The sequence below is a fragment of the Notothenia coriiceps genome, unplaced genomic scaffold (assembly GCF_000735185.1).
Source record: "Notothenia coriiceps isolate Sejong01 unplaced genomic scaffold, NC01 NC01_scaffold00037250, whole genome shotgun sequence".
Lineage (NCBI taxonomy): Eukaryota > Metazoa > Chordata > Actinopteri > Perciformes > Nototheniidae > Notothenia > Notothenia coriiceps.
The window spans coordinates 9383689-9402451 of record NW_011369951.1 but is presented as its reverse complement, the minus strand read 5'-3'; the positions used below and the strand labels follow the sequence as shown (position 1 = coordinate 9402451).

At 39.7% G+C, this 18763-nt stretch overlaps 2 protein-coding genes across 3 annotated transcripts in view; one reads left to right on the top strand and one right to left on the bottom strand.

The window, feature by feature from the left end:
- Nucleotides 1-10059, bottom strand: part of LOC104966875 (secretory carrier-associated membrane protein 1) — a 397416-nt gene extending 387357 nt beyond the window's left edge. For both annotated transcript variants that reach the window (XR_800690.1, XM_010796196.1), the window contains exons 1-5: nucleotides 9834-10059; nucleotides 6621-6698; nucleotides 5836-5937; nucleotides 3606-3717; nucleotides 1635-1763 (exon numbers count right to left, since the gene is read on the bottom strand). Coding sequence is in view for 1 of the 2 variants with exons in the window: in XM_010796196.1 (XP_010794498.1) it covers nucleotides 1635-1763; nucleotides 3606-3717; nucleotides 5836-5937; nucleotides 6621-6698; nucleotides 9834-9893 (481 nt within the window). In the remaining variant the exon portion in view is untranslated. The remainder of the gene's footprint in view (nucleotides 1-1634; nucleotides 1764-3605; nucleotides 3718-5835; nucleotides 5938-6620; nucleotides 6699-9833) is intronic.
- Nucleotides 10060-11252: 1193 nt separating this feature from the next.
- The window catches only part of ap3b1a (adaptor related protein complex 3 subunit beta 1a), a 58138-nt gene continuing 50627 nt past the window's right edge, over nucleotides 11253-18763 (top strand). The window contains exons 1-3 of the mRNA XM_010796197.1: nucleotides 11253-11538; nucleotides 16518-16593; nucleotides 16697-16771. Coding sequence (XP_010794499.1) covers nucleotides 11417-11538; nucleotides 16518-16593; nucleotides 16697-16771 — 273 coding nt within the window. The 5' untranslated portion in view covers nucleotides 11253-11416. The remainder of the gene's footprint in view (nucleotides 11539-16517; nucleotides 16594-16696; nucleotides 16772-18763) is intronic.

Here is an 18763-nt window from a genome sequence, read left to right as displayed (position 1 = left end):
AAAAAGTATTTAGTCAGCCACCAATTGTGCAAGTTCTCCCACTTAAAAAGATGAGAGGCCTGTAATGTTCATCCTTGGTATACCTCAACTATGAGAGACAAAATGAGAAAAAAAAAAAGCCAGAAAATCACATTGCCTGATTTTTAAAGTATTTATTTGCAAATTATGGTGTAAAATAAGTATTTGGTCACCTACAAACAAACAAGATTTCTGGCTCTCACAGACCTGTAACTTCTTCTTTAAGAGCCTCCTCTGTCCTCCACTTGTTAACTGTATTAATGGCACCTGTTTGAACTCGTTATCAGTATAAAAGACACCTGTCCACAACCTCAAACAGTCACACTCCAAACTCCACTATGGCCAAGACCAAAGAGCTGTCAAAGGACACCAGAAACTAAATTGTAGACCTGCACCAGACTGGGAAGACTGAATCTGCAATAGGTAAGCAGCTTGGTGTGAAGAAATCAACTGTGGGAGCAATTATTAGAAAATGGAAGACATACAAGACCACTGATAATCTCCCTCGATCTGGGGCTCCACGCAAGATCTCACCCCGTGGGGTCAAAATGATCACAAGAACGGTGAGCAAAAATCCCAGAACCACACGGGAGGACCTAGTCAATGACCTGCAGAGAGCTAGGACCAAAGTAACAAAGGCTACCATCAGTAACACACTACGCCGTCAGGGACTCAAATCCTGCAGTGCCAGACGTGTCCCCCTGCTTAAGCCAGTACATGTCCAGGCCCGTCTGAAGTTTGCTAGAGAGCATTTAGATGATCCCAGAAGAGGATTGGGAGAATGTCATATGGTCAGATGAAACCAAAATAGAACTTTTTGGTAAAAACTCAACTAGACGTGTTTGGAGGAGAAAGAATGCTGAGTTGCCTCCAAAGAACACCATACCTACTGTGAAACATGGGGGTGGAAACATCATGCTTTGGGGCTGTTTTTCTGCAAAGGGACCAGGACGACTGATCCGTGTAAAGGAAAGAATGAATGGGGCCATGTATCGTGAGATTTTGAGTGACAACCTCCTTCCATCAGCAAGGGCATTGAAGATGAAACGTGGCTGGGTCTTTCAGCATGACAATGATCCCAAACACACCGCCCGGGCAACGAAGGAGTGGCTTCGTAAGAAGCATTTCAAGGTCNCCTCTTTTCATCCTTGGTATACCTCAACTATGAGAGACAAAATGAGAAAAAAAAAAAGCCAGAATGCAAATAAATACTTTAAAAATCAGGCAATGTGATTTTCTGGCTTTTTTTTTTTCTCATTTTGTCTCTCATAGTTGAGGTATACCAAGGATGAAAAGAGGGAGGGAGAACTTGCACAATTGGTGGCTGACTAAATACTTTTTTGCCCCACTGTATGTTTCAATTAGATGATCTTATCCAAAGTACAAACAGCCAAATATATGGACTTTATCATCACATGAGACAGAGAAAAGCAACAGGTCCTAGGGGAAGGTTTAACTAATTGTTTGAGTGCTCGATGACTAAGCTGATTATTTTGGGTACATCTTTTACGGGTTGATTCTATTTCTTCATTTTCATTAAAATGCAGCAGCGCAGACATTCTAAGTATTACTGAACAACATTTGATTAAATAAAGTATTGAAAGAAAGCTACTCACACATCCAGAGGTAGTACATGATCTTGACGGTCTTCTGGAACTCCACAGGGATGTCCACTGTAATGTCTTGGTAGAAACAGGGCCCCACAGGGAACTTCTCTGGGAGGGGGGGCCAGTTGTTTTTCCTGCCTGCAGGACAAGAGAAGACAAAAATAAATGTAGGCTCATGTTCTACACTGAAAGGACAACTAATCAGTAATAGCCTGAATGTACAGTAACTCTGCTGCATTAACAGTCAATATATTCTCTTGTTTCCTGCCTAGATTCCTGGGTAGTCTTAGAAGCTCAACAGTAGACATATGGACAGGGATCTGTAGAGAAGCTTTGAGAATCTGCATGAATGTTTACACCTTTTGGAAATATGCTTATTATATATTATATGTGCTTTTTCTGCAGGGATACATAGGCTGCATCTCACTTCGGTTAAATGGATTCCTTGCGTCCCTCACTTGCGTCGTTTCCCTGTGACTAGTCCCTCCCTCCAGGGAAGCATGGAGAGATGCAAAGAAACCACGAGAAGCAGGGTAATGAGTTTTAAGAGCAATGGGACGTCCTTTCCTCCGGAGCGTCACGTGAAGCGACGTCCGTTTGTGATGACGCTGCACAACTGATCGTCTGACAGCAGCCAGCTCTCTACTACACATTTACTGACACAAACATTTGTATCATCTGTTGTAGACCCAAATAAATAAAATAAAATAAGAACTAATTCTCAAAAAAGATAAACGCCATTCTTAAAATGTATAAACGAACAATAGTTTGATTAATATTGATTAGAGTGCACAAAATAAATAAAATAATTGAGAGAAGAAAAAGAGATATGTTATCTATCAAAACCCAGTTAGATTAACATTCATTGGATTGCACACTTTGTTTGTTTGTTTGTTTGTTTGGATATGTAGCAAATTAACATTTTAAATAGCACTTAATGACTGACTGAATGGAAATGACAATAAATGAAAATGTAAAACGAAAAAAGCGATCATGAAAATGTTTCCAAAAAATGAATAAAATGATTTTTGAGCACTTTGTTGTTCAGATATATCACATATTTGTAACTAAATGATACATTCATTGAAACAAAACACGATATAAACTGAGGAGTGACTCCCGTGAGGTTCATGTATTTTCTTCACTCCGCTGGGAAACTGCTCTCATGTCAAGAAGCATCAGAACAGTGCATGCACTGCATCGTCCAATCAGTGAGCGATACACAGTAAGGGGGCGGGGCGAGTGTCTGAGGATTTCATCGAAGGATGGTCTGGTGGTTCCTCGATTATAGCTCCTCCATTATCGCTCCTCGACCCTCCGGCACAAATAAGGCCATTGGGACGCTACTCAAGATGGCGCAGACAAATCAACTTCCGGTGAGACCGAGGAGCGAGGAAATGAAAAATAAGAGAAGTGAGACGCAGCTAGAGTGCAACTTGACTTAAGTGTGTATAAACAGCTAGTCCCAAGGTAGACCTCTGAATTCGACTTATGTCACTATTACTATTAAAACTTATTATTACTACGTTTTTTTTCGGGTATTTTCTTTTTTATCACTACTATTAATGCCATTTATTTGACAGGTGCAGTGTCTGCATGGAGTCTCTGCTGGTTGCCTTGCAGTCCCATGGTGAAAAAAGACTTAAGTCACTGCAGGTAGGTTACAAAATAATTTGTAACATTTACACGTGCTTCTTTGTTTACCTTTGTATTGACCCATGTTGTCTTTTTCTCCCTGTACACAGTCTTTATGCTAATCTTCTATTTTGTCCATCTTCATATTTACCTTACAAACATGGGAGTGGTAGTGATCTTCTCATCTATGTCATGTGCGTCAAGTGTATGTATTCAGTAAATGTTTAGCAGAATAACACAGATCACACTCTGGTCTCAAATGCAGGAAAAGCTGCACCTGGACCTGTAGTAGGGAAAGGTCATTTTGAGCCTGTTTAGATTGAGGAACATGTCCCTGCTGCTGACCTCCTGAAACGCTGAGCGACTGCATCTCTCTCTCCCTGCGGTCCAGCTCCGCAGCCTTCCTCTCCAGTTCCTCCTGCCTCCTCAACAGCTCAGCAGCTGCTCCCGACTGCTCCTACACAAACACACACACACACAAAACAGATGTCAACACACTGAGACAAGTACAGAAATATGTTTCTTCAGCTCTGTTTCTACTTTTGGAATAAATCCAATTCTCTACAGGGGAAGCACCAGCAGGAGGAAAAGACATCACAACAACTTGTTTCCCAGGAGGCTGCCGGCAAATGAGATGCACCATCAAAAGTTATTTCCTCCGCCTGCCTGCTTTCTCTCCGACTCTGTGGTTCCTATAGCAGCTACAAAGCTCAGTCACAGACAGAAACAGCCTCCTGTGGAGATGCTTTTCTGTGTGCAAACGCAGCATGCTGTCATGTTATGTATTTTCTGTCTTCAATACAAGTCTCTGCTGGTGATACAGGACTAACCTAATACACCTACTATTATATTCTGCATGCTGATATGGAGAATATAAAGATGTGTCTGTAAAATCTACAATTTCTCAAGGGAACAAGTAACAAGTAATAAAGTTGAAGAAATTACAGTTTTTGAGATCAGGGTGTCATAAATCACCTCTGTGAAACCACGATTGGGTGGAGACTCACCTGTCGATGCAAAGGGGAGGAGTTTAGAGATGGGAGGTTATTTAAGGGCTGGGTGTGATCGGTTTGAACCCTTTGACTGAGGCCATGCTGCCACTCCTGTGTAGGGATGCGTACCGAGCCCCGGGGCTGAATTATTAAAGACCGTGGTACCGTTAAGCTCCGACGTTATCGGTCTTTTTATCGGTACTGGAGAGATCTAAAATATATATCTCATTTTTTATTATTGCTACACAAACATTATATTGCAGTTTTAGTGTCGCCAACTCCGTTTCTAATATGCAAAAAGACTGCAAAATGCGTCTATGATTATTTTTAGTATTTTCGATCTTTCCAATCCAGACAAGAGATCTCTCTCCCCCGTCTGTGTGCGAGGGGGCGGGGCAGTTTACACACAGACAGCTGCTACATGCAGCAACACACTGCGGAGATGGCGGAGAGAACGCGCTCCGAGGTGTGGTTAAACTTTACCCGTCTCGATGTGGACAATGCTCGTTGCCAAAAGTTCAATAAGAGTTTAGCATGTGAGGGCGGTAACACGAGCTATTTGTCTAAACATTTAGCAAAAGTGCTCCACATTCAGACGGAGGAATGCACCGGGTTCGACTGTCTTTCTAGCAGCTCTGTAGCCCCATCCACGAGTAACGTTTCCACGTCAGGTGTTATGTATGCTAGCAGCAACACACAGAGTTAACTACATTATACAAACATGGGTTAATGATTGGAGGTAACTGAGTTATTTATTCTGTTAAAGTTTCAGCTATTCTGTTTACAGTTCTGTCATCACATTATTTAATACGATTTGTTAAAACACTTGTTTCTTTTGATGTGAAATATTATTTATTTCATTTAAATAAAAAGCAATGTTAATTTTGTTCACAATTTGTTTAGTTTTTTTCTCCAAAAGAACCGATAAGAGTACCGTTAAAAGACCGGATCGATAAGCGGTATCGATAAAAGTAGTAGTACCGTTAAAACCTTAACGATACCCATCCCTACTCCTGTGCATTTGTTTCTTTGTCTGACACCATGCCACACCAGTGAGTATTTTTGTAATGATTCAAAGCTAATTCGTTTTTAGATTATTTATATGTTCTGTGTTATTTTACATTCTATTCATCCATGTTTAGGAGTGTGTGATATACCTACAGTACCTGTGAGTTCAATTTTAAGCCATTAAATAAGGAAAACTGTTACATTTAGAGGAGAAAGTGGTTGTATATGTTGTTTCTGGTATGCATTTAGGTTTCCAATTAATAGGATCTTGATGAAGAAACTTAAAAGATGCCTTTTTTAAGAAGTGGATGTATTAAAAACCAACTCAGGTACTTGTCGATTCATTTTAGCTATGGTCTGCATTGGAATATATTACTTTACAATTATTTGTTGTTTATTGTACCAACATCTTCCCTGCATCTGTTCATCCCAATCCTCCATCATTATCATTCTGAATGAATGTGTTCACTACTGTAGCTAGATGGCTTCCTATTGTGACAATGATGAGGAAAAGTGCATCACATGTCATGTTTAGGATACACATGCTTTTCTACACCAGGTGTGGTCAGTGTCACCTGTGACTGTGAGTAGGCTGGAGGCTCCTCTGTGGGCTTCATGATGGCGGGTTGCGTGTTGAGGGTGGGGGCTGCAGTCTTGGGCGCCACACCCCCAGGTGTCTGCGGAGGAAAAATAGATTCATTTAAATGAATGTGGATGTAACAAGAATTGAAATGAGAATGATATGGCACAAAACAAAAGAGAGTAGCCTCCGCAGTATGTAACCTACTGCAACAGGCTCACAGTTCAATTATAATTAAAACCACTAAAGTTGATCAATTGTGAGCGTGTCAACCAAAGGCTGCTTTTCTCTCATAAAACCTCTTAGATCAATTCATTTAAATCACTTTTAGGGGACTGAAGGGTAAAAAATATCAAATATTTTAAAAGGAAAAAATGCAGAATTTCAGGGAAAGTCAGAAAAAACGTCTACATTTCATTTAGGGAGGCGTGTGGCGCAGTGGAATAGTGCGTTGGTGTTGGGATCAGGGGAGCACAGGTTCAAACCCCACTGCAGTCAGCATGTCGTTTTGTCCCTGAGACACTTCACCCCAAGTTGCTCCTGTGGGGATTGTCCACAGTATTGAGTATGTAAGTCTCTTTGGATAAAAGCATCTAACATGTAACATGTAATGTAATAAAATACAGTTATAAAGCTCTCCGACAATTGTGCGTGATTCTTACTCTTTGATAATTGTCCACTGCTGGAAGTTACTTAGAATACTTGTGTTATTTCCCATTTAACAAAATTGTTTGGCATCAGCGACCATTATATTATCCTGGATCTTTTTTAGGTACTCACTGGTTTGCCATCTGTGAAGGGATTGTACTCCTCCAGCCCCGGAGGAGCAGCCTGTCGTACTTGTGTCACTGATGGATCCTTTAAAAATACAAAAGATATAAACATAAATCGTAGAAGAAAACATAAAAATGAGGGGGTAAATAACTCAAATGTTATGAATAGTTTTGGTATGAAAATAGTCATTTTTTCAAGTCTATCCTTGTGCTTTATCAAGGAGAAGAGTGGAAATGTCTGAGCTCATGTGAGTATAAATCCCCTCCATTATTCTGTCAAAGGCCAAACAACCCTCTTTATTCAAAATGCAACGGGCCTATAATTCAATACTGGCAGGATGATTCCAATAATTTTCCCGAGAAGACTTCTATAAATAGTCCTGGGTGTTCCAGCTCCAAAAGACATACATAAAAAAAGACTATTTTTTTGACTATGCTGCGCTCTGCACAAAAACACTTCCCGATCATTTTAGGCACATTCTGGATTTGCAAGACAAGCAAATTCAAACAACCTTGTTCACAACATTTGGTGAGTAACAGTTTTACTATGTACTATGCAAACACAAAGTGAAATGGAGGATCAAGCTTAAACATTAAGCAGAAGCCTTTTAAAGGGTGACACTGGAGTGAGACAATGTTTGCTTATAGGGTGTATTCAACTACCAATGGCCAGTAACCACACACTTTAAATACATGTACATAGTTTAGAATATTCTGCCTCCATTTGCATGTTAAAGTCTGTTCCTGCAGGCATCAGTTTATCACACGTTTCTTATTATAAGCTTACCATCAGCTGCTGTCAGTCACACTCTGCTTTCATTCAAATAGCTGCTGAAGATTACCATCCAATCTGCGTATTCCTGCAGTACTTCCCTATGCAGTCTCAGCGCGGTGCTCTCCCTGTCTCCCTGACTCTTACGTTTCTGGGAGCATCTTTTCTGCTGCCTCAGACACACACACGCACACACACGCACGCACACGCACGCACGCAGCACGCACACGCTGCAACTTGTCACCAGACCGGGGTCATAAATATTTGAGGGTATGTTGCGTTTAAAGTTTAATGTCGCCCTATTGCACAGCCAAGGAAACACATGCATATTCACAGTGTTCATTTTGAAATCTAAAGTTGGGAAAGGGGGAAAATAAGATAATTCACCTGATGCAGATCTTACTGTATAATTTAAGAAAGATGTATTTCCTGACACCTAATAATGAACCAAATGTTACCTTTCATGATCCTAATGTAGTTGGAAATAAAACAGATTTTGTGATGCATTCGCTGCAAAAGTCCCACGAGCTGATGACACATTATCGAACACGATGCCTGCTGTATGGTATCTTGTACGTAACACACTGCTGGGTCAACAGGATGAAAACCAGTTGGAGTCCATGCTCTGTACGACATTTTATTAAGCTGTTTAGCCTGGCACAATGTGAAATCTAAGCTTCCTTCTATGACATGAGAGCTTAATGCTTTTAATAAGCCTACATTCAGATGAATAGGCCAAATCCAAATGAACAATCTATGCATAACTGGGAGTGATGAAATGTAGCTGCCAGCGGGGATCCTTGCACCACATGTCGCCATGACAGCACCATATGATTTCATGAAGTATTGAAGATAGCTCAAGAGCAGGGAACAAAGCTTCATTTTTCCTCAGGCACAAAAAAAGACAGCCAATAAATGACAGGAAATTGGCAGAGCAGCAGGGGTTCACTAGTCATGTCAGTATGTTAATGAAGCTCCATGAATAATTCACTTTTCATGCGTCTGTGCGGTCAAACTGTGCCATCAGCACCTTTTACTTTCATACACTGAAAGAGCAAGATTTGAAAATGACTTTTTAGAATGAGAACAATCATTTACTGTAGCCATGTAGGACTCATAGTATGTGTAGGAATATCCATAATGTTTTAGCCAATTTTTATTTCTTCATTCAAATTTGTTCTGGTTTTATTTTTGTTGACATGTTAATCTAAAACAATAGATCTGCAAATAATTGTAGTTTTTTTTTTTTACTGCTAGTCTTCAAAATAACCTGTGCATTAGTGGAAAATACCAATCACATTATACTAAAACACAGGGAGCAGTCATTTGATGTCCCGATTTGTCCGACCAACAGTGCTTAAACCCTGCTCTATTATCTTGGACATGTTACATTTTAATTAATGCTTGTTAATCCATTAAAAAAAATGAAAGAAAGACACGAAAGAATAAGAAACAACAACTATTTATGCTTAAGTAGCTGGAAGCAGGGGAGTATTGGTATTTCTGCTCAAAATGTGTCATTTATCCGAATATTTGCTTGGTTTATCAATTAATCACATAACCTTTTCATCTCTAATGAAATGCCGAATAGTAACTGTACTGCCAATGCCAATGATGAGAACACCTTTACACGCCTGCTGATGGAGGGAGGCACTGAAGGGCTAAAGAGCACATGATGCTTTCACATTACAAGACACTGTTCACACAAGGCTGTCCATTCGTTGGACGTCTAAATAAAGTTGAAAGCATAATGGAAACCTTGCATTGAAAAAATATAGTTACTGACCTAATTTATATCTCTATATTTGACTGTCAAATCACCAAAACCCTGTTATAGTAGCCTTTTAAATGGTTTCTATGCAAAAGCATCCCATCAAATCCTTCCCCTCGCTTTGAGTTATTATTAGCACATGTCGTTTGGTATAGAAAATCCATTAAGGGTATCTAACGCGATGGAAAATCAACCTAGATGCCCATCAAATCAAATATGCATGGTTACAGGAACCTTTGAACAGCATATAAGTGTTTAACAGATAGTGCTTTTAAATGTAAAGTACTATGGAAGGGAAGGTGTAAAGACGGTGGATAGTTGTATATATCACAAAGAATAATACACCAAATAAGTCACAAATAAGGCTATCACTAGACACAAATAAGGCTATCACTAGACATCAAGCTTGCTAACAAAACATTGCCTGGTTCATTAACGTGTTATGTCACACCGAAGTGAGCTATACTAAGTGACAGAGTGTAATTTAAGCTTGACAAGTGAATTAAAAACGTTTTGCTAATCACTGCTATTACTTGTTTTAAACACAAGTAGCTTTATCACAGCTGCATAGCACTGAGCAACCCGTGTCTGATTTGCCAGGCTGTGTAACGTTGTTATTAATGTGAAATAGTGCACAAGCTAATGCTAATGGCGCTAACGTAGCTAGCTAACGTTACCTGGAATGGGTTGCTGATCTCCGGGTCCGCGAACGGGTTGCTGTCGAATCCTCCTGACATTATCCAACCAGGATGGTTTCAGTCTTTTTAAGACTTAATAATTATATATACAGTGTATAAATCCGAGCAAACTGCTTCCAAAATACCAACTCGTTTTGAGGTAGACGCAAGAGATGACAGATGGTCGGAGGTGAAGTGTTGACTCAGTCCAGAGATACTATCAGGCTGGATGGGATTGGTCACCAGCAGCGGATCACATGTGATACAATACTGACGTATACGGAAGTGAAGAAGCGTCAGGTCACATGTTTTATTTGTGTGTATGAGTTTGTTAATTGTTTTAAACCCCTCAAATTAAAATGCAATTAAACTGTTGAACGCAATTAGAAAAATATGATTTATGTAAAAAGCCCTAGCCCTCCATTTTTGTAATGTTTATTATTGACTTCTGTATGCACTAACTTGCCTATTTTTTTCTTTGAAGACTCTGAAAGAAATGTTGTTTGTTCAAGCCTTTGTCCAATTAAGTTCTATAAAAGAAAAATAGGCATACTATTTGTATATAGTGGGAATTCGTTTCTTGATAAGTTCGAAGTAACCAAACAATATAAGTAATATGTTACAAGTTAACACACTACATAAAAAATGTAACTGAGGCATAAGTACAGCAATATTTGAATAAAAAACAATTCAAATTGCCCACAAAAAGTAAAAGTAATCATTGTGCCCATTTCAGAGTGTGAGTATATATAGAAGGTCAACGAGGTTATGAATATCTGTACAATACTGAACATCCCATTCTTGTACTTTTCCACAACTATTTCGATTCAGTAAACACATCACATTTATTAATCCTTACATAATAAAACCAATCATACTAATTCCAAACGACCAATGCTTAATCCTTTGTAATCTGATTTCTTATACACACATAATCAATCCTTTTCTGCACTTGTGGCCTCATGCTTTATAATCAGGAGTAGAGCTCAATTTACTTGACGCCTCTTGACAATACAATTACAAAATGTCCCCTTTGGAGGCAAAGAAGAAGTATTACAAATGTGCAATTCTACCAATGTACAGGAAGTAAGTACATTTACCTAGTAACTTTATTTTTACACTTAAGTGTTTCTACTTTTACTTAACTTTTCTAAAAAAGAGGCATGGGCAGCAGGTTACTTTACGTTAAGTACGTAAGACAAGTACGCAAAATATTCACATCTGATAAGAACTATGGTGCCGTTGTTGCCTTGTCAACGGGGGCGTTATTTCACATAGATCTATACATTCTAAATGAGATAGCAGTGACAGCCGCTCTGGGAATTAAACCGGTAACAGTTAACTGTTGTTTCTAGATATTCTAGATCTATGTGGTCTTTGCAGCCCTGTCATGTGACACCAACTTGTCCAGCTCACACTTCCGCTACTGCGTGTAAAAAAAAGTTGAGGGGAATCTCGGAGAAGTTTTCCTCTGCAGGAACTTTTTGTGCTACGTAACACTTACACTTTCGTACGTTAATGTGCAGTTTTAAAAGCCGAATTCGCATTTAGTTATCGAGGCAAGTCTTGTTTCAACGCTGAGCATGTCGACGATCGCCTTGTACAATGACCAAGGAGGAGCGGAGGCTGCGGTGGAAGCGGGGCAGGAGAACTCCTCCAGTACCGGCGGAGCTGCCTTTGGACTCTTCAGCTCTGACTTTAAAAAGTAAGATAGCTTAACATGTGTTCTTTGTGCTGTCAATAGTGTCATTTTGTGGTAAAGTTAGACGGTTGTAGTGAATTTTGTGATGCTAACTCCCTGTGTAGCTGTCTTGAAAAGTAGCCCCCAGCATCATCAACAAGCTAGGCAGTGATGGCGACCGACTTTATGCCATGGCACTGTTACATGTGACAAATACATCATTTTTATATGGCTTTCGGGGGTTTTCGTCCCTACTGCTTTGCTTACTTTGACCACTTGTGGAGGAAAGTTTTCAGGTTATTGACTTAAGTAGAATTACTAATACCACACTGTGAAATACCACCAAGTAAACAACTCGGGTTATCTTGTAAAACTGGTAAAAACATCTTTAAAACCCATACATTTCATTGAAGTGCAAGAGCTGAATGTATGTATTATCAGCAATATGTTCTCAAAGTATGACATGTAAATTAATGTGTGGAGTACCCTGGTATACACACACAAAAAAAATGGTACAATTTGCAGTAATGAGTGGACTTGGAAAAAATATATATTGTAAAAGGTATAACCTCATTTAAACAACAACGACTAGTCTTCATGATAAGCTTCAGAAAACACATTTAACCAGTCTTTCATCATTACACAGTGTTTCATCAAATGTGTACAGATTTTCTTCAAAATATAATTAAGGCTTCTCGGAATGACTTACACTAGTGTACAGTGTTAATAAATGGACACACAATCCACATATTGACAATCAAATTGAATTTGTACCCATCAATATTTTTAAAACATCCTATAACTAAAACCATTCTGCACTGTATAAGCATAGCATGTGCCAACATGTAGATAACATATGGAAAGGATACTAAAACACTTAAGTCTGCTTTCTGTTTAGAGGAGAAAAAAGGCATTGCAGTTGAACTTGAATAGTGTTGCCTGTTTGAGTTGTGATTCTGTAAACCACCTGTTTGATAGCTTTGCCAAGTCACACTTTGTGCTTTATTAACTTGAACGGTTTGGGATACTTTCAGGAAACTGGTAAATGGTCTGTACCTAAATGTACATATTCAGACTGTTTGCTACTAGAATTTATTTGACCTTTTTGGACATAATACACCAAATCAGTTTCTGATAGCTATGCAGGTGCCCATGGATGTCTGTTTTATTTCCAGGTGACAGTATTACACTCTTTAGAAAGACTTTGGGAAAGAAGTTTCCTAGTTTCGGTTTTAACTTCACGTCTCAGACTCACAGTAACTTTCTACATATAAGTAACCTTCCTCTTGTATAAAAGTGAAAATGGATTGTCAGCTTGTTTTGAGTTGTATCTCAGAAACCTACCACTAGAGGGCAGCCAAACATCAATGGAACCTTGGTTTCTATCATAGACTGTATATGTAAAGGTTTCTATTTGATTGTTAAGACGTTTTTCCTGCAGCTTAGACCCTCTGATTTAATCCTCTATGGGTGAATGAGAAGCTTCACACGGCAACAGCCTGACAGTTGTAGAATTACGCTGCCCAGTCCTCTTGTTTTTAGCTGTCAGTATGAGCTTTAATTTGTTGATCCCAACAAGAAATGCTGTAACTAACCTTAAGCCATCAGAACAGTTGTTTGCGTATTCTCTTCAGCATTCAGGATTTGACCCATCATTAATGTCTTTTTGAATGACATTCTCTTGCCACATGTTGCTTAGTGTGCTTAAGTGAACCTCTAAGCTGTCTCACATGACCATAGATCTACTCACTTAGGCAAGGCTAGGTCATAAGTTCGCCTGCATATTATAGGCCGAACTGGGAAGAGCAGAAGATGCATGAATGATGCTTTTGTCTGTGTGTCTGTCTGACCTAAGCCTGTGTGTGTCTGTCTGACCTAAGCATGTGTGTGTCTGTCTGACCTAAGCCTGTGCATCCTAAGCTGTGTCCACATAAGTGTAGTACGCAGGCTTTGTCTTACTCAGCCTGTATGTTGCATATTTGTCAATTCAAGTTAGCCCCATGAGTCGTTCTGCTAATGTTAAATCAAGTTATTTGAAATTCCTGAATGTTTGTCACATGTGGGGGGTGGGGGGGCAACAGCAGCATTCCTGTAGTGTTATAGTCCTCTTCTCATTGACTAAAGGCTCTATGAAAGGTTTTAGCCCGGCACAAATACATGTGACTTATTTATTATCTCTGACTAAAGAGAGATTTCGCTGCGGGCAAGTGGTTTGGTTGTATAAATGTTTAAATTATACATTTTTGACCTACGTTTAAAATTAAGATTTTGGATCTTTCCCTTTATTTTCAGAAAAGTTATTAGCTGTTAATAATGTGCTGATCAGGGCACATCTAGCACTAATTTTCCTCTTAACAATACATATTTCTACCAAGAAACACGACAATATCGATATTTTTCAGTGTAACATATGCTTTTTTCCACATAATGTAAGCATACAGTTTTTTTATTTTTGAGTTTTATTTTGGTTTTCTACCATCTATACGCCTTATTTAATTGTAAAGCTCTTCTACCGTGAGGACCTTTTGTCTTTTTTCAGATGCTATATCTGCTAGTGTTGATTTAATCAAAAGTTGCAAAGAGTCTGTTTGTTTTGTCAACTACTGTGACCATTGTCAAGAAAGATACTTACTATACTAACCACATTTGCTACAGCTACTAAATGGACCCTGTGTTGAGATTGTTTTGTCTGTTACAGATTGTCACTGTGAAAAGGAAATTGGTAGGGGTAGTGGGGGGGGGGGGTTAATTGTTTCTATTTTAGTTTAGGCTTAATATAGTAAAAACATTTATTAAGTTCATATTTTCTTTCTACATGAATAGAGGAACACATGCAAAGGTTCAGAACATACATTTTCTCTGCCCCGTTTTAAGTCATTGTTAGTTAAATATAGCCTGATAAAGTTCCCTTAAAGTTATTAGTTGTTTTATTATTTATTTGGCCAATTCAATTCATGGTCGAGATCAATGGTAACGTCATAAATGAATGTGAACAATTATTCGGGAAGCAAAAATCTTTTTACAAAAGTAAGAAGTGAAAAAGTGATCATTCTATTAGCTTGTAAAAGTGACTGGGGTTGTTGGTCCGTCAGTTTCTCCCAGAGAGAGTAAAGTACCTTCTGAACCTTTCAAATCTTAAAGGGTATTTCCTGACATTCAGCTCGGTGCTGTTATCTTTCATGAAGGCCTGTCCTGTTGGCAGCGTATTGTATGTGCACTCAGCGGTGTCGGGCTAAAGTTGACTATTGTGCAGTGGAGGTGATGAAAAGTAGCTCTGTTTACCCACCAGTGTAGATAAGGCCCTCCTTTTCCCCTGAAGGGAAGTGACCACAGTCCCACAGAGAGAGAGACACGCACAGGCAGAGAGCAGGTGAGAGTGGACCCCAGCTTACCAGCAGGTAACTTCAGAAGAAACGTGGACTACAGCAGAAGGAAAGAGATCTTTCCCAAGTTAGCAGGCACTACCCTCAAGCATGACTTGCCATTAGCGGAGCTGACGGGGCATCTTGTGACTTTTTTTGCCCATGAGAAGAGGAAGGGAGAAGTGAATGACAGGCACAAAGCCAGTGGAGCCTGAGCCGTCTCTCCACTCTCCCCAGCTTTGACAGTTATGAACAAGAACGAGTCAAGAAGACAACTGTAAATAAAGCCAGGGCACACAGCCTGAAGGAAAGTAATTACCACAGATCCGTTTCACTCTTCAGTTACTTGAAATACAGTCAGTTGTGCAACTTGTGTGGACTCTATTCTTTTAGACAGCACACACACACACACAGCGAGGGCTGGTTGTTGAGTGGACTCCAGTGACTGCCGTGGAGGAAAGCCGGCATGGATGTTGGTTTCTCTTCTCTGCGCTCGGAGGCAGTGGGAGCCATGAGGATGGCGCTGGTGTCGGCTGAGAACCTACAGCTCACTCTGAAGCCTGAGCCCAGTCAGGAAGAGCAGGCACTCACACACAGCAAGATTAGCATCAAGGAGACACACAAAGCCGGGTACTGTACAACCACAGCCCTGTGACAGAGACATCTGTGTTTTTAGCTTCAATTAAAGGATGTTGTATGTTGTTGCATTCTTACTAAATGGACTTTGTTATGTCCGTTTCAGAGACAAAGGAAAATGGAAGGTGGGATGTATGCTTCTATTCAGTTTCAGAGTATTTTAGGAAAGATGTGACTTAATTCATTCATTTTTGACTGAAAATAGGCATACAGTCAAATGTCCAGAACAAATCAGTTTTCTGCGCTCTCTCTGAAGTTCATGTTAGTTAACTTTATTATCCAGAGTTTTATTGAGTTCTAAGTATCTTATTCTAAGAAATACAAACCTATCCTTTATTTATTTTCTTTCACCTATTTGTATAAAAACAATAGCTACATTTAATGTTAACTCTTGTTCTTGTTTTAGCTGAATAACTATTTTTGTGAATGACTGTCAGTGCCACAGTAACTAGACATTATCTCTAAGTGTTTGGCCTCTGTGTGTAACAAACAACCCGTGTTGCACAGTAACAATGTGTGTTAGCATTAGCCTATAATGAGCATCGTCAGATCGGATTGAAGAGACTTTTAGCAGAAATGAGATGAGCTAGTTGGCAAAGCTAATAGCAGCTAGTGGCTAGCGTTGTGGACAACTATGCAATGTCTTTGGCTAAAGTAGATTCGATTTTCTTTAGGTGCTTTTAACATGTGGGGGTAGGTTTATTGTGTGGCAATCAAAGATGAAATGTTATCTGTGTGTATTGCTAGATTATTCATTTACTGTTAGTCTCCTGAAGAGCAAATAATGTACATAATTGTTTGGCCTATGGGAGCGAATGTGACGGCTCACATGTTAACCCTGTAATCTTCGGAGCTGACACAGATGTTGTACATATGTGTCTTTCACAGCACCTTTGATCAAGCTCTGACCCTTCAAGCTGATTAGTCAAGTCGTCTAGCAGTGTTTACGAGGCTTTTTCTAATTTGACCATAAAACGTGTAAATAACACTATTTTCTTTCCTAAGGAATGAAGACCTTAAAGAGATGTTGGAGAGCAACAAGGAGTCGCTCAAACTGGAGGCCATGAAAAGGGTTGTTGGGGTGAGTCTTAGGGATTCACATGTATTCTTTTGAAATATGTTCAGTTTACTATCTGTGATAAGAAAGGTGGATACAACTCTGTATTGTCTGATTTCTTTTTCAGCTAATTTCCAAAGGGAAAAATGCATCGGAGCTGTTCCCTGCTGTTGTGAAGAATGTCGCGAGTAAGAACATCGAGGTATGACCTTATAATATCACAGAGCAAATTCCTCATCACTGTTTTCCTCTTTGCCAAAGTTGTTTTGTATGATTCATTAAATTCTCGTGTAACAGCACGTTGGTGGTAACTTCCTCACTTCAATATTTCAACAGACACACTTGGTCAGATACGTTTAAAACCGACACATAAATACTTTACATTTAAATACATTATAAATAAAACAAATAAAGTCTCTTTTATGTAAGTTCAATAAAAATGTCTCTTTTATGCAATTTAATAATCAATGATACGCTCCACCATATGCAGCTCTAATAAAAAAACTAAGAGATACTATACACCAACTGCATGCATGCTTTTACATCTTTTGGGCAGTTCCCCACAGGTTAGCTCAATAAAAAAAGTAAAATAAAAGAGGGTATTACAAGTCTTTATAGTAGCTCAACTAGTGTTATTTCTTCATCTTAAACAGTGGCTTAAAGATACTCTGTGAATAGTACTGCACTAAACCACAGCAGAGTTGTGCACAGCCTCTCCCAGCTCAAGAGGGGTTCCCATGCCCGTAGCCTGTGAATATTGATTAGCAGCAGCGTTATAATCAGGTAGCTCGAGGGGCAGCATGTTAGAGGTGGTGCTCGGAGCCCGGCGCTGTGCAAGGCATGCAGCCCAAAGCAGCTCGTGGCAGGGTGGGGGAGCAGGTGGGAGGATGTAATTGGCAGCAGAGAGCCCACAGTCACGTCTCCTCTCTCCACCCTCGTACACACCAGCTGCTAAGGTAGTGCGGTTTCTTCCACACTTTACTCACCTACAGTATGTCTCTCTAAAACGCCCTCATCTCTTGTCTCCGTGTCACTGTGAGCTGCCATTGATCCCTGATAATTAGAGATCAGCGCAAGAGCATGCAACTTATCGACAGTGTTGCGTGATTAGTGCGCTTCATTTGCTTTAATTATTGCTGCACTTAAGTTAAAAAACACACTTCATACATTCTTGTAGCTTTCTTTGGCATGCTTGTTTCAGTCTTTCATGTCATGCAGAGACATTTTAAAACTAGTTATTTTTTTGTTTGATCAAATTCATATTTTTTTAAGGCAGAAACACGGAACTAATTGTATGATTTACATACATACCACATAAAGCAGGGGTGGGGAACCTCCGGCCTCCGGGCCGTATACGGCCCGCGAGACCATTTGGTACGGCCCTCGAGGTAATTTATAAACACACGCAAAAAAGAAAAAAATTAAAGGAATCTAGACCGCAAAAAAATTAAACAGGCGAGTGCCTGTTTTTCCTGGCCAAGGTCAGGGTCCTTGAACACAACACGAGCCTAACGTGTCTGACAGGGGTGCAGTTTTGACAGAGAGCACCAGAAAGCCAGAACGCCGCTCCGGCACTTGAGAAATTGCAGTACCCATAAAGAGCTGTACACATGCCGCAGTTTTTGCGTGGCTGTGTCTTTAGTTGAAAGCCCAGTGGGCGATCTGTTCATCTGTCATACTGATCATACAGTCAATAACTTTGTTGTTATTAGCATCTGGTTAGCTAGCTATGCTAACGAATATAAGAAGCTTTTTCTCTAACCAGTGAGGANGTTATTTAACAGTGAGACGTCCCTCGAGACCTTAATTATCTGAATATATGACCGTGTTTACAACTACAATATAGTCCCCTGTCCAACCTCCTCTTCACCAGTGGTGACAAGGGTCGACAGTGGTTCTCTTTCTCCGAGGTACTGTTGTTTTTACAGTGAAGCCCCCTTAAGGATGTTGTAGGCTCACTTATATTACTCTAACCGACTACCGTCTATGAAAAGATCCATTTGTAACTCCTTATTCTGCAATCTCCACAATGTTTTACTTCACATAGACAAACTCTCGTCGCTCGTCGTTACGATTTTGTCGACCAGTACATGCTCAAATGGTGTCTGAACCTTCCACTAAAAATAATAAGTTTGTTAATCCCTGTAATTGCCGTATAAAAGTTTAATCGGGGGATGGTGGAGGGGGGTGTAAT